General features: G+C 40.0%; 1 protein-coding gene across 6 annotated transcripts in view; it reads left to right on the plus strand.

Moving 5' to 3' along the window:
* CUL4A (cullin 4A) overlaps positions 1-15,185 on the plus strand; it is a 65,335-nt gene that overhangs the window by 25,858 nt on the left and 24,292 nt on the right. For 4 of the 6 annotated variants that reach the window (XM_036249503.1, XM_036249504.1, XM_036249508.1 and 1 more), the window contains 6 exons: positions 2,384-2,546; positions 3,107-3,196; positions 4,298-4,380; positions 9,988-10,055; positions 12,110-12,228; positions 14,987-15,179. In XM_036249503.1, the coding sequence (XP_036105396.1) occupies positions 2,384-2,546; positions 3,107-3,196; positions 4,298-4,380; positions 9,988-10,055; positions 12,110-12,228; positions 14,987-15,179 (716 nt within the window). The remainder of the gene's footprint in view (positions 1-2,383; positions 2,547-3,106; positions 3,197-4,297; positions 4,381-9,987; positions 10,056-12,109; positions 12,229-14,986; positions 15,180-15,185) is intronic. The other 2 variants (XM_036249505.1, XM_036249507.1) reach the window with 1 other exon arrangement.

A 15,185-nucleotide genomic window follows, 5' to 3' on the forward strand; every position in this document is an offset into this window, starting at 1 on the left:
GTGATTTCTCTCTTCACCATATGGAAACTGCTGTTGCCTTAGACTTTAGTGATCTCCTGGTTACTAAATCCTATAGTCATGTTTTTTGTCTTTATTTTGTATCATTGAACAGCTGTGTAGCTTTGGACACTCTTTTTATTGAAACTCTTCTCTCCCTTAATACCACTTTCCCCCTTTGTTCCTCTTACCTCTGACTTCCACTGACTCCTGCACATGCATATCCACAATAAGGCAGACACTGCACAGAAAAGATAGCCTTTATTCAGAGAAATGATAAGGATAGCAAAACTGATAACAGCAAATCGCATAGCTTCTACCTCTTCTAAGTGCTTTAACACCTGCTAATTTACTTAATCATTAGAACAGCTCTATAAGGGGTGACTCATATCATCTCTGTTTTATAGATGGAGAAACTGAGCACAGAGTTCAAATAACTTGCTGTGCCCACGTTGTTGGGTTACCTAGCCTGAACTCTTAATTTATAAATGTAGTTTATAATATAACCATGTCATATAAACTATGAACAATTCTTACAGCATAAAGTATACTGTACCACACTCAGTCCATTGCAACTGGCAGAAAAACTGCACATGATAGTACAGTATAAGAATCATGGTGCAGGTGAGGGAGAAACTCACAGGGAAGAATGGGAAAGGAGGGGCAGGCCTTGCCCCAAGCTCTGCAGAATGAACAGAAGTGGTTAGGTAGCCAAGACAGAATCAGAAGAGAAAAGAAGTCCACTCTGGAGAAAGGACAGCTGCATGCCCAGAATGTGCGGTTTGTGGGAGAATTGGAGACATGAAGCTGATGAAATACCCTGACGGTTCTTGGTGGGCTGCTCCTGAAGCCTTAAACTGAGATTTAGATGTTAGGAAAACGATTCTAGCAGACAGGTAACACTTCCTATACACCGGTACCTGCCTACCCTGATGTGAATTGTTTCTCGGATATAAAACAATACGCATGATCCCCATTCACTGGTAAGGAAGGACAGGCACAGAGAGGTTAAGTTCCTTGCTTCAGGGTCACAGCAAGCATGTGACCCTTGAATCGTGGGGGGGCCAAGATTCAATCCCAGGTGACTGGCTTGAGCCCACATGCTGCCCACTGGACTTTACTACCGTCTGAAATTCGTAACTGACCCACAGCTCCTCTGGGGAACAGGAAAGGACCATTGTGATTATGGGACATGGTGTAGGAGGAGAAAGTTCTCCAACACAAATATTGCTCACCAGCGCACGTAGTGCTTGCTGCTACTACCACTCACTGTTAATACCGCTCACCATTAGTACCGCTACTGCCACCACCAGCACCACCACTGCTCTCTGAGCAGCATCACTTCCACCACAACTACTGTTCACCACCACTGTTCTTTACCACTGCTCACCAACACTGCCACCACCACCACTACTACTACTCACCATTACTACTACCCACCACCACCACTACTCAACACCACCACTGCCCCTGAGCTGCCCATTTAGGAGATCTGGCTAGGCCCAGGGATCTGAATTTTGGCCCTCTCTGTGTTTGGCACCTAGGAAATTTGGGGAGGTGTTTTGGCAAAGCTCGCAGTCCATTTTCACATGGTTTTTGTGGATAGTAGCTAACAGCTGAATTTCCTCCTAAATTCCTCAGACAACAAGCTAACGAAGTATGACTGACTCTTTTTTTTTTTTCTTTTTCCTCAGAGCAGGAGGGAGGGGAGAGAGAGAGACACATCGATGTGAGAGAGACACATCGACTGGTTGCCACCGGGGCATACTGCAACTGAGGCACAAGCCCTTAGCAGGAACCGAACCTGGGACTCTCTGGTCTGTGGGCCGACACTCTAACCACTGAGCGAAACTGGCCAGGGCGATGACAGACTCTTAAAGTCACACTTTAATATCATTATTAAAAGAGCCAAATAGAGGAGAGAACCAACTTTCAGGGAGGAACAGTTGTATGACAAGCTCCGTCGAGGGACCAGAAATGGAAAAAGGAAGGACATGGAGAGGCTGGTGACGGCAGTAGAGCAGGGTGGGTTCCTAAAGCCTTGAGCATCTCTGATCATGCCCCAGGAAGAATGATGTGAATTACAGGCTGAAGATAGCAGGTTTTTGCAATATACTTTTATTGACATGCCTGACCTAATAATGCCTCAGCACTCCTTGTGTAACAGTTGCTTAATCCACTCCAGTAAAACCTAACAGCCTTAATAAGGAAAGAAAAATACAAGGCACACTGAACTGGCCAATAATGAAAATTAAAATTTCTTGATACCTGGATTTAGAGAATTAGTAAATAAACAGATTTGGGATGATATAACGTAGGTAGAACTTCACCTAAAACTTCTATAAAGTGAAACTAAAATGTGGTTTTGTTTTTACTGTTTGTACAGGGATATGGGATTAGAACTATTTAGAAACCATATTATTAGTGATAAAATGGTTCAGAGTAAAACTATTGATGGAATTCTGCTATTGATTGAACAAGAAAGAAATGGTGAAGCTGTTGACCGAAGTTTATTGCGAAGTCTGCTGAGTATGCTCTCTGATCTTCAGGTAAACAGCTTATTGTTTTAAATATGCCAATAACTTTTAATAGTTTATAAGAAAAAAATTGTATTCCTGCATACTACTTACACCAAAATAAATGGACATAGCAAAGATTTAAGTGCAAAGAAATGAAATCATAGAAGTATTTGTTGAAAATATGGGAGATTTGTGTGTGTTTTTTTAACCACTAGAAGGGTTATGACTCTTAAGCTAACACCACCCCAGAATCTAGAAAATAAAGGCCCCTTACAACATGGACCTTTGTCTCTAGATAGAGGACAAGGGAATGGTGGCACTCTATGAGGAGAGTAGTAAAGTGGGCTAGGCTGCCCCAGTCAGCTGAGTAGAGATCAGCCAGCCAGGAATAAGCTGACCCGAGGTCAGCTATGCCTCTGGGGTCAGCCACACAGGAGGCAGCTGCACTGGCCTGTGAGGCCTCAACAAAGGAATGGCAGGTAAAGGCAGTTTATTAGAGCAGATCACTTTGGCCTCCCTTGAAATTTAGGGTACTTCGACATTTCAAAAGGTAGTTTACTGTGAATGGTCAATAACTGCTCATTTTTTAGGTATATAAAGATTCGTTTGAACTGAAATTTTTGGAAGAAACTAATTGTTTATATGCTGCAGAAGGCCAAAGGTTAATGCAAGAAAGAGAGGTGAGACAATGAAATGTTTCTGAACTGCCTTATTTCATTTTTATAGATGTGTATCTAAGTATAATTTCTAAATATTTGTCATTTGACACATGCAAACGTTTTATTGAAAATCTTTTGAAAGCTATAATCTAGCTGAAATCCCCAGTAATGAACTTCATTCTTAATTATATTAAGAATTTAACTTCTTCCCCCCCCTTATTTTTACCCTCCCCGCAAATAACAAAAGCCAGTAAGATAGCTTCTGAAGTATGTAAAGAAATTCAAGTTGAAGCCAGAGATAAATCTTAAATATGAAAGATAAATCTAACACATGAAAAATGTTTATTTGTGTAAAGCACACGTGAAAAACGTAGTGATATGAACCCAAAAATCTTGACAGCCAGTTTTGCAGGTATCAGTCCTGGAGGAAGCCCCTGGGGACTGTTACCCAAATGTTACTTGTGCAGGATGAACCCAACCATTGGTTCTTTCATCCAAGTTTTGAAGAAGGAGTTTCATGTCAAGATACCAGGCCTGACTGCTGCCACTAGATCAGAACCTCAAAGACCTGTGTTCTGGGGCCCTTCTTGTGCTGTCAGGTGATAGCAGGGACACCCTTTGCCCCTGGAAACGGTGTAGTGCATTTTGAGATCTTATGTAACCACACTGTTTGGTGTCCCCAAATGAACAGCCAGCCAGTCTGTTGATTAGTTCTTGCTAACCCCTTTGTGTGTGGGCCAGAGGGTGCCAATAGGCTCCATAACCTCTCACCCAGGTACCTGCTGCTTACCTGTCCGTGGGGCCTCAGTGATGGAGGGCCTCTGGCATGGACTGCAGGACTGCCTTGTGAACAAGGCAGGAAAATGCAGTGCTGCCTTGGCCCTACTTCCAGAGGTTAATTTTAATCTGCACAATTGAGTTTAAGGAAACTTCTTGTATCCCATCCACCCTGCATACACTTCCCACTTTACCACCCTACCCCCATTAATCTGTATTAATACTTGGCTTGAACATATATTTTGCTTTTAAATAAAGATGTGTAAGGAAAACATTATTTCAAAGCTGCTTTGATAAAATCAAGAATCTTTTTGTTACTGACATATTAAATATTTTGTTTGGAAGGTTCCAGAATATCTTAACCATGTAAGTAAACGTTTAGAGGAAGAAGGAGACCGAGTAATCACGTATTTAGACCATAGCACACAGTAAGTACTGTTCATTTATCTAGATTTTGTAGTTCAACTATAGATGAAACTATTTCTCAGCTAGTTTTTTAAATAAATGGTATCTTTGTAGGCTGATTTGGTACTATCTGAGAGTATTTTTGCTCTTGGCAACATTTTATATTATTTGTGATTACTCAGCACTATAAAATAAACTAAATGCTTTGTCATGTGTTATCATCCAAAGGGAGTAATTCAGGCTGAGGTACTTGGCATCTTTGAGTTTTGAGACAAGGGATTCTATTTATGTCAATGGGATATAAATAAATACTAGGCTGTTTTTATTGTAACCTTTTTGTTAGACATCTAATATACTTGTAATTTTTTGTTTTGTTTTTTTTTTTTGGTTAATCCTCACCCAAGGATATTTTTCTATTGAATTTTAGTTAGAGTGGAAGGGAGGGAGGGGGAGAGAGATAAAGAAATTTTAGTGTGAGAGAGACACATCAATCGTTGCCTCACACAGGACCCCAACCAGGGCCTGGTATCGAACCTGTAACCCAGGTGCACACTCTTGGCTGGAAATTGAACCCACAACCCCTTGATCCACTGGCCAGAGCTGTAATTTTTTTTTTTTTTTTTTTTTCACATTAAAACTCACTCAGGTTTATTAATGAAAATATTGAGTTCACACATAGCCTAATAAGTTATGAAAAATAACAGTGTAACCATTTGTCAAACTGCACATTACAAACATTTAGGAAGCTTACACTTCTTCTGATAATATAACCACTGTGCTTCCTTTGGGCTTCAGAATGGAGGTTAATCATTTAGAAAATATGGCTTAGGGATGAGTTGTCTACATTTTCTCAGATATCCCTCATCACTTTTTATTTCAGCCACATCCATTACCGTTCATCACTTATACCTCAGAGCTGTAATTTTTATTTATGGTACTTAGTCACATTATTTCTCTCTCCATCTAATTCATTTTTCTATAAACCTGAAGTTGGATGGGTAGCTAGGGAAAGGTAAAACGGAAAAATTTTTGTGAATGTCTGTGTTAGCAGTATTTATTCAAGTGAAGACAAATAAGAATAGAAATCTATTTCTATAAATGGGAGATAGAAAAGAAGTGGGAGCTAGATAGGAAATAGAAAATAAATGGATGTTTTTAAGAGAGACTAGCCCTGGCCGGTGTGGTTTAGTGGTTAGAGCCTGGGCCTCCACACCGAAGGATCACGGGTTTTATTCCTGGTCAGGGGGCACGTACCTGGGTTGCAGTTTTGCTCCCCAGCCCCAGTTAAGGTGAGGCAACACATCAATGTATCTCTCTCACATCATTGTTTCTCCCCCCCCCTTCACTCTCTAAAAATCAATGGAAGGTAATATCTTTGGATGAAGATTAACAAAAAAGAGAGAGAGAGATTAAAGTGATAAAATGTGAACTAATCAGAACTAATTGACTCATTGGTGGGGAAAAAGGGACAGGATGAAAGAAAGGGACAAGATTATGACAACTTGAGAATATAGAAGATAACAGGGGTCATGAAAGAAAACATGAAGTCACCCTTAGACATGTTGAGTTTGAGATGTCTGTGGGAATTCCCAATCTGCAGAGAAGTGACAGTTAAGATGAAGCCAGGACTTGCTCAGGGGATGCTTACCTTCAACTTGAGAGTGGGAGAGGGACCCCATGGGCTGGAAGCAAGCAGAGTTGGAAAGTCAAGGGTGAAATGATGAGTAGTGTCAGATTTTTCCAGTAGGTCAAGTCAGGGAAGAATACAAGTCTTTGTTCAGTGTCTTACTACGTATTTTCTATTAATGATATTTTCCATATACCATAATTCCATTTATATGTATGAAGTTCAAGAACAGGCCAAGCTAGATTGTGTGTGTGATAGAGGAAAGCAAGGGACTCGCAAATGCAGACCATAGAATGTGGGTCCAGGTACGCGGGGGCTGCTGGAACAGTAAATCCGGTGGTCCTGTCTTTATTCTCATATATGCTTTACACTCTTTTGTAGTTATGCTATATTTTAAACCCTTTTCCCCAACATTAAAAAATTATATTGCTTAGAAGTAATTGTAGATTATTTAAACAAAGGAATCATAGATAAAAGTGGTTGCGTCCACACTCAGGTATGGATGGGTGGGAGGATTGTGAGGACCTCTGACTGGGGTGGCTTTTACAACATTGGATGTTTCAAATTTCAAAAAATAAAAATAGCCCTGGCCGATATGGCTCAGCGGTTGGAGCATTGGCCCATGGTCTGGAGAGACCCCGGGTTCGGTTCCCGCTAAGGGTGTGTACCTCGGTTGCAGTTTGTCCCTGGCCCCGGTTGGGGTTGTGTGGGGGGCGGCCACTCGATGTGTCTCTCTCACATCAATGTGTCTGTCTCTCCCTCCCACTCTATCTGAACAAAAGTGGAGAAATGTCCTCGGGTGAGGGAGGAATGAATGAATGAATGAATGAATGAATGAATGAATGAATGAATGAATGAATAAATAAATAAATGTCAAAGAATGAAGAGGGAGGTCAAGGAAAAACAGGCCACACCAGTTTTAGGGCTGGGCCCTGAGCACCCCTTCTAAACTCAAAGCCCACACATCCACCTGCCGTCAGAGCACAGTGGGAGGCAGTAGAGATGAAAAGTGTGCTTGAGAGCTCCAGTGTAGCACTGTCCGTGCTGTACTTTGTGACCTACACCCTTACTGGGCCACATGAAACCTCATGCTGAAGAACACAGCCAGGTCACTGTGCAGGCTCAGCCCCAGGGATGGGTTCTTTGTTCCCCTAGGACCTTTGTCTCTCAACACTGATCTCCTGAAAGGACTCACTAATCCTGTTGGTTGATTCACTAGATGCTATGGCAGGAATATTCTTATTGCACATCAGTGAACTGTCACTATCGTTTATGAAATCAGATGCTGCAGTTAATTCACCACGGCTGCTCCTGAGCTCTGTTCACCTGAGTATTTATAATCTGCCCCTTGGCTCACAGCCTATCATAACATCTGGATATGATAGTCACTCTAGGAACTGTTGGAATGAAAAACATGATTTAAGTTTTTCACACTGCAGAACTGAAGCTTTGATATAAACTGTCAAGAAGTGGTGATTCTGTGAGCACATAAAAAGGTGCTCAATATTGTTAGTCATCCCAGAAATGTAAATCAAAACCACAGTGCAGTACCACTTAGCACCCAACAGGATGGCTATAATTAAAAAAGAGAAGCAGTCAAAAGAATTGTGCCCAGCCGGTATAGCTCACTAGTTGAGCGTCGACTCATGCACCAATAGGTCTCTGGTTCGAGTCCTGGTCAGGGCACATGCCCAGGTTGTGGGCCCAATCCCCAGGGCGGGGGCATGCAGGAGGTGGCCAATCAGTGTTCTCTCTCATTGATGTTTCTATCTCTCTCTCTTTCTCCCTTCCTCTCTCTCTAAAATCATTAAGAAAATATTTTTTAAAAAAAGAATTGGTGAGGATGTGGAGAAATTAGAACCCTCATGCATTATTGGGGAGAATGTAAAATGGGGCAGCCGCTGTGGAGAACAATTTAGTCTTTCCTCAGAATGTTAAACAGAGTTACCATATGTTTCTCCAACATACTAATTTTACTCCTAAATATATAGAGAATTGAAAACACATTCATACAAAACTTGTACACAAATGTCCATGCAACTTTATTCATAATAGTCAAAAAGTAGAAACAATCCATTGTCAGCTGATGAGTGGATAAACATAGGATGGAATGTTATTCAGCAATAAAAATAAACACTGGAGTACTGATGCATACTACAACATGGATGAACCTTAAAAACACTATGCTAGCCCAGCCGGTGTGGCTCAGTGGATTGAGCATCTTCCCATGGACTGAGAGGTCTCGGTTTGATTCACAGTCAGGGCACATGCCCTGGTTGCAGGTTCAATCTCCAGTAGGGAGTGTGCAGGAGGCAGCCGATCAATGTTTCTCTCTCATATCTATGTTTCTTTCTTTTTTTTTCTTTATTGATATTAGAGAGAGAGAGAGAGGAAGGGAGAGGGAGAGATAGAAACATCGATGAACGAGAACATTGATTGGCTGCCTCCTGCATGCCCTCTACTGGGGATCAGGCCCACAACCTGGGCATATGTCCTGACCAGGAATTGAATCAGCGACCTCTTGGTGCATGAGTAGACGCTCAACTAGTGAGCCATACCAGCTTGACTCACATCTATATTTCTATCTCTCCCTCTCTAAAAAAAAAAAAAAATTGAAAAAACCAAACACTATGCTAAGTGAAAGACACCAGATATAGAAGTCATGTTGTATGATCTCATTTATAGGAAAGGTTCAGAGTAGGAAAATCTGTAGAAATTACTGTCTGCCTCTGACTAGGAGGCAGGCAGGGAGGGTGGATGGAGGGAATGGAAGTGCTGATGGATATGAAGTTTCTTTTAGGGTGATGATAATGTTCTAAAATTAGATCATGGTGATGGCTATATTGCTCTGTAAATACATTAAAAACTGTTGAACTGTATGGGTGAATTTTATGGCACATAAATTTTATCTTAGTAAAGCTGTTAAGACAAAAAGCAGCAGCAGTGACTGACCCTTCTTGCCGTCCCTTTGTGACATTTTCCTCTCTGCGCTTCACCTCCCCTCACCTGGGTCACTGTTCCTTTTCCCAGAGGCAGACTATAAAGGGTGCTGACAACTCGTTGAAGTCAACTCTCAGCTTCACCACTCACTAGCCATGTGACCTGGGCAGGTCATACCATTTCTGTACTCTTCTCATCTGTGGGATGAAGACCAGAATGTCTGCTGTGCCTTTCTGTAGGGTTGCTGTGAGGTTTAATTAAGATGATACGTTGAAAAGTTCCTTATAAAATGAAGGCTTGGGAAGATGGCCAAAATTAATAAACTTAGAATAAAGCACATACTCTCATCTTTTTTAAAAAAATGAACTGTGGTAATGAACCAAATGAACTGTGGTTCATTTAAAAAATGAACTGTGGTAAAGCACATACTCTGATCTTTTTTTAAAAAATGAACTGTGGTAATGAACCAAGGAAGAATGTTTGTGTCCCTGTGACTATGGCAGTCACTCTTGGTGAATTTTCAGATTTGCAAATATTCTAGTCTGTGTGACACACAACGTGGACTTCATGAAAGCCTTTCTATAAGTTTGATTTTGCTATGTGGTAATGGTAGAAAACAGACAAAGAATGAGCACAGAGAGACATAGCTGTAACAGAAGACAGGGTTTTATGGTACCAGGAGAAGTAATTGGGGTGGAAAAAGAGAGTAGAATTGCAGCAGCAATCCAAGAAGTGATGTGCATAATGGAGGGCAAAACTTAAATTCAGAAAATGACTACAACGTGAGTACCAAGTGTGGCACACTTGCCTGTCTGCTAGTGTTCCCTTTTTTGTGCATTCATTGGTCTGTTGCTGTTCAGTAAATTGGTTTTACAAATACTTCAGAGTCTGTATTAACAGCAGTGGTGACTGTCCATGTGTGAGGGAAATGCTTGTTCTGTGACCCTTTGGTTTCTGATTGGCTCCATAGAGTATCTTTGTAAACGGTAAACTCCCCATCTTTTACAGTTAAAGTCTCTCCTTTACCTTTATTTCTGACATATTCTCTTTTTGCTTTCTATAGGAAACCACTGATTGCTTGTGTGGAGAAACAGCTATTAGGAGAACATTTAACAGCAATTCTGCAGAAAGGTAGATTTTTCTTAACTCTTGTATCAATTAAACTGAATGCAAGTCCTTAATTCATTAAGAAAGTAAATGAAATGTAAATAACAACGGAAAGACATTTGTTATAAGATAATCTCTAAAAATTGTTAAAAATAGTGAACATATTAGCTGTTGAGAAAGCTAAGAAGAATATTGAAAGGCATTTGGTAGAACTACAGTTTATGTGAAGTCAAATTAAATACTATCCAGGCTGAAAGGTTTGTAGAGCTCGAGATCCTCTAGACCACAGATAGCTTGCAGCTGAAAACTTACATAATACTCCTAGCCCCTCATTGTGTCATTGTTCATGTACACTGACATACCGGTGGTGCTCAGAATACTTCAGGAGGTGTGGATAGGCTCTTGGATTTTCATGGGCTTCCTTGCCATGCCCTTTGAGCAGCTGTCAGATAAACTGTCAAATGTGTGGTTTGCTTAAGCCAAAGTATACTTTGCTATCCTGATTATCCTGAAAAAACAAGCAAACAGAAAATAGAACACATTATATTGTTAATTTTACATTCCCCTTGTGATCCTAAAGCTTCCTTAAAGAGTAATTCAAATGTTGGTGCTTTGCAGCAACAGTGAGACTATTTATAACATTCTAGTATTTGATATTACTTTTTATAACTCTTAAGTATTTGTTACCATTCAAAAGTGATTTTGGAACTACAGAATGTTTTAAGGTATTGAAAACCTTGAAATTTAACTTTGGAAAGGTCCTAAATAGCACCCAAATATATTCTGGTTTGGATTCTATTTTGCCAGTAAAAGTGGGACTTTCAAGTGAAACCATACTAATGCCAAAAGAAGAGAGAATTGCCATTATTGAGCATCCACTGTACTTTGTGTAAATATCTTCTGGTCCTTGAACAGCCCGATGAAATCATTACCCCATTATACAAGTAAAAAAACTGAGCCTAACAATAGCTTGACATGGGTGCCTCAAGTCACAGCTCCTAAGTTGAGAGGCAGGGTGCAAGTCTGGACGTCTTTCTACTTAGACCTCACTGAAACCTATACAGCTGGTATACTTGCACATGAATGCGGTCTTAACTTATGGTCCACCTAAAGCACATGCATTCAGAATTCATACTAGGTGATGTTTTTTTAATGAGTCATTTTGTAAGAAAATGGTGAATTATATTTGTAGGAGCTTAATCTAAATTTTATTAGAGGCATTTAAAAAATAGTGGTAATTTTTGAATTCTTGAAGAAGACATTTAGGGTTTCAGTAAGATAAATTATAAAGTTACATCAGTAGATCAAAATGTAATTTAGAGAAATAACAAACATTGGAGCCTTTATTAAGAATCTATAATTGCAACCCACAGTGCATTGTGCGCATCTTTACACCACCTTCAGTGGGTGGGCATTGTGCTTCTTTACAGAAGAACCTGAGATTGAAGTAACACGACTAGCTCACCACTTCTCTGACTTAGCTGCCCCTCCATTGGTATATAAAGCAGATATTTAGAAAATTTTCTAAGAAAGTTCTTCTGATGGTGACATGGTTTCAGAAAATCTTCATAAAATCTAAATACCTAAAATAGGAAAATCTTTTAAAATGCTAATTACTTCAAAATATCTAGTAAATAATAAATGTTTTTCTCTCATAGTGTATTATATATGTGGATAAAATTAATCATCTAAAAGATTCTATTTGATAGCTTATCTTTTGACAAATATACTTTTGGACTGAGGGACCAAATCAGAAGAAACTTGGAATCACAAACCTCCAGGTCAAAGAGTTAGTGTGGCATTTTTGAGATCATTGCTTCGTTAGTGGATTAAGAAGGCTTTAGTGACATGAAGAATACATCTCCCAGCATGGACAGAAAAATGAGATTCAGCTAATAAGATTTACCTCAGATACTGCACCAGAACAGTTTGCCTGTGTAGAAATAAATAAGCAATATTCCCTAAATTTTTAAATGAAATATTAACTTTTTTGTGGTGCACACTATATTCTAGTTTAGTTGGTATTCACACATTGACTTGCTGATGTGATAATGCTAACATTTACTGTGTGATCTCAGGACTTGATCACCTACTCGATGAGAACAGAGTGCCCGACCTCACTCAGATGTACCAGCTGTTTAGCCGAGTGAAGGGCGGGCAGCAGATCCTGCTACAGCACTGGAGCGAGTACATCAAGGTGTGTGGGGTTTGTCTCAACTGTGCTTTGTGCAAGGGGTGGGTGGCCCATCTTGATGATACTGCAGTATCCTGGACTGTTTGGAGGTACCTTTGTGTTTTCATAGCAGGTGATCAAGTAAATAGTAGTCTTCTGTATCCTTCCAGATCACTTGTGCAAACCTTTTTTTTAAGGTAACACCAACAGTGATGAACATCATCCAGGTATAAACATGACTTAAAAAGCTATTTGGCTATTTGTCATCTACATAAGTACATCAGTCATGATTTCAAAAAGTAGTTATTTTGTGAATCTGCTTTTTAAACATGCCTGTGCACAGTGAGAACTATTAGACTTTTTCATAGGTTGGTGTGTATGCTACTTTATTTCCTAGCAATATATTTATTAAATATATACTTTCATGTTTCTGTAGCATGCATGCGTATCCATGTATGGTTATAAAAAAGGCAACAGGAGGGATTCTTGTGGTGTCTTGACCATGGTGATGGGTACACAAACTTGCATAGGTGATAAAGTCTAAAGAACTTAATCCATATACAAGTAAATTACAGTTAAAACTGGGACAATCTGGATGAGATGGGTAGATTGCATCAATACTAATATAGTTATGGTGCTGTTCTACAGTTTTGCCAAATGTTACCATCAGGGGAAAATAGGCAAGTGTACAAGGGATCTCTTTCCTGTTTCTACTGCATCTGAATCTCCATCACAACAAAAATTTCAATTAGATAAAAAAGACAGCCCTGGCCGGTTTGGCTCAGCGTTTAGAGTGTCGGCCTGCAGTCCGGAGAGACCCGGACTCGGTTCCTGCTAAGGGCACGTACCTCGGTTGAAGTTTGTCCCCAGCCCTGGTTGGGTCGTGCGGGTGGCAACCACTCGATGTGTCCCTTTCACGTCGATATTTCTCTCTCTCTCTCTCTCTCTCTCTCTCTCTCCCCCTCCCACTCTTATCTGAACCAAATATCGAAAAATGTCCTCGGGTAAGGATAAAAAATAAATAAAAATAAGAAAAAAAAGTTTTCATGCTGCTTTCTGAAATATCAGGCTTGAAATTGCTTATCGATCTACATTTTGAAAGCTTGTACACACACACACACACCACCACCTCAGGATTCTGTACAGCGATATTAAGCTAAAGGTCATGACTGTCTTAAGTGGATCAACAATAGAGCTTTACGTTAAGGAAAGGCTAATGGAGGTTAAGGTTTTGCCAATAAGTAGTCCTCAGGGAGGAGTCACCCTTGAAATTTTCAGTCTGGGTAGTAAAAACCAGTGATGTAATCACTGTTCCTGAGTGTCCATTTGTGATGAGTTATACATTGATAAAATAGAAGATTATATTCAGCACAGTGAGTCGTCACCATAAAGCTGATCCTGGCAATGTGTGTATGTTATTTTTAAATGAAGTCAGTACAAAGGGTAGAGTGAAAAGTCCCTCCTACCACTGGTGGTCACTGTCCCTCTCCAGAAGGTATTTATGCTAATTTATTTGTACCTTTCACCAATAATCTGCCTCCACTTGCATAAATGATGTGTAAGTATATACATAAGCCCAATTTTTCTTTTTTAATCCTCATCTGAGGACATGTTTAGAGAGAGGAAGGGAGAGGAGAAAGAAAGAGAGAAACATCGATCGATTGCCTTCTGTACATGCCCCAACTGGGGATCGAACTGAAACCCAGGTATGTGCCCTGACCAGGAATCAAACTGGCAACCTTTTGGTGCAAAGGACAGCGCTCAACCAACTGAGCCACTCTGGTGGGGCAAGACCAGTTTTTCAAAAAAATATATCCATTGATTAATTACATTCAACACCTCTTCAGCTGGTAGCTTATATGCTCAAACAGCTAACTGTTGTTACACACAGAAGTTTACTTTTTTTTCTTTATTGATTTTTAGAGAGGAAGGGAGAGGGAGTGAGAGATAGCAACATCAATGAGAGAACGTCGATTGGCTGCCTCCTGCATGTTCCCCACTGGGGATTAGGCCCACAACCTGGGCATGTGCCCTGACCTGGAATCGAAATGGCGACATCTTGGTGCATGGGTTGATGCTCAACCACTGAGCCACACCGGCCAGGAATTAATATTTACTTTTAATATAGCATTTCCAGGCTAAAAATCATGCTATTTATAGTTAGAAGTGAAGGAGAAAGAAAACTAGCCAAGAAGTCCAAATAGGTATATTACTATTTGAGGAATTCATAAGTAAAAATTCTTCAAAAAGCAACAGAAAATTTTCCAGTGATTTATAAATTCTTCCAGAAGCAGAATTGTAACACTAAACCATTAATTGTATACAGAAATCCTCATCCCCCCTTCCCCATCTTCAGTTTCACTTTCCAAGTTTTCAGTTACCCACAGTTAGCTGCATTCCAAAACAATAAATGGAAAATTTCAGGAATTAGCAGTTCATAAGTTTTAAATTGTGAGCCATTCTGAGTAGCATGGTGAAATCTCAAGCTGTTTTACTTGGGGACTTGAATCATCCCTTTGTTCAGCATATCCACCCTGTATATATTACCTGCCCATTGGTCATATATATATGGTTTGGTGCTCTCTACAGTTTCTGGCATCCACTTAGGATCTTGAAATGTATCCTCCAAGGATAAGAGGGAGGGAGAGGGACTATAGTATTCACTTAATTTTTAGACTGCAGACTGTATTTATGAAATTTCTAAACAATCATAATTCACAGCAGGAGAAAATAATGTGTGGTATCAAACCTGTTGATGATTTGGTGTGTGTTTGTTTTGTAGACTTTTGGGACAACAATTGTTATCAATCCTGAAAAAGATAAAGATATGGTGCAGGACCTGCTGGATTTTAAGGACAGAGTGGACCATGTGATAGAAGTATGCTTTCAGAGGAATGAGAAGTTCATCAACTTGATGAAGGAATCCTTTGAAACGTTTATCAACAAGAGGCCAAATAAACCTGCAGAACTGATCGGTAGAA

The sequence above is a fragment of the Molossus molossus genome, unplaced genomic scaffold (genome assembly GCF_014108415.1).
Source record: "Molossus molossus isolate mMolMol1 unplaced genomic scaffold, mMolMol1.p scaffold_m16_p_9, whole genome shotgun sequence".
NCBI lineage: Eukaryota > Metazoa > Chordata > Mammalia > Chiroptera > Molossidae > Molossus > Molossus molossus.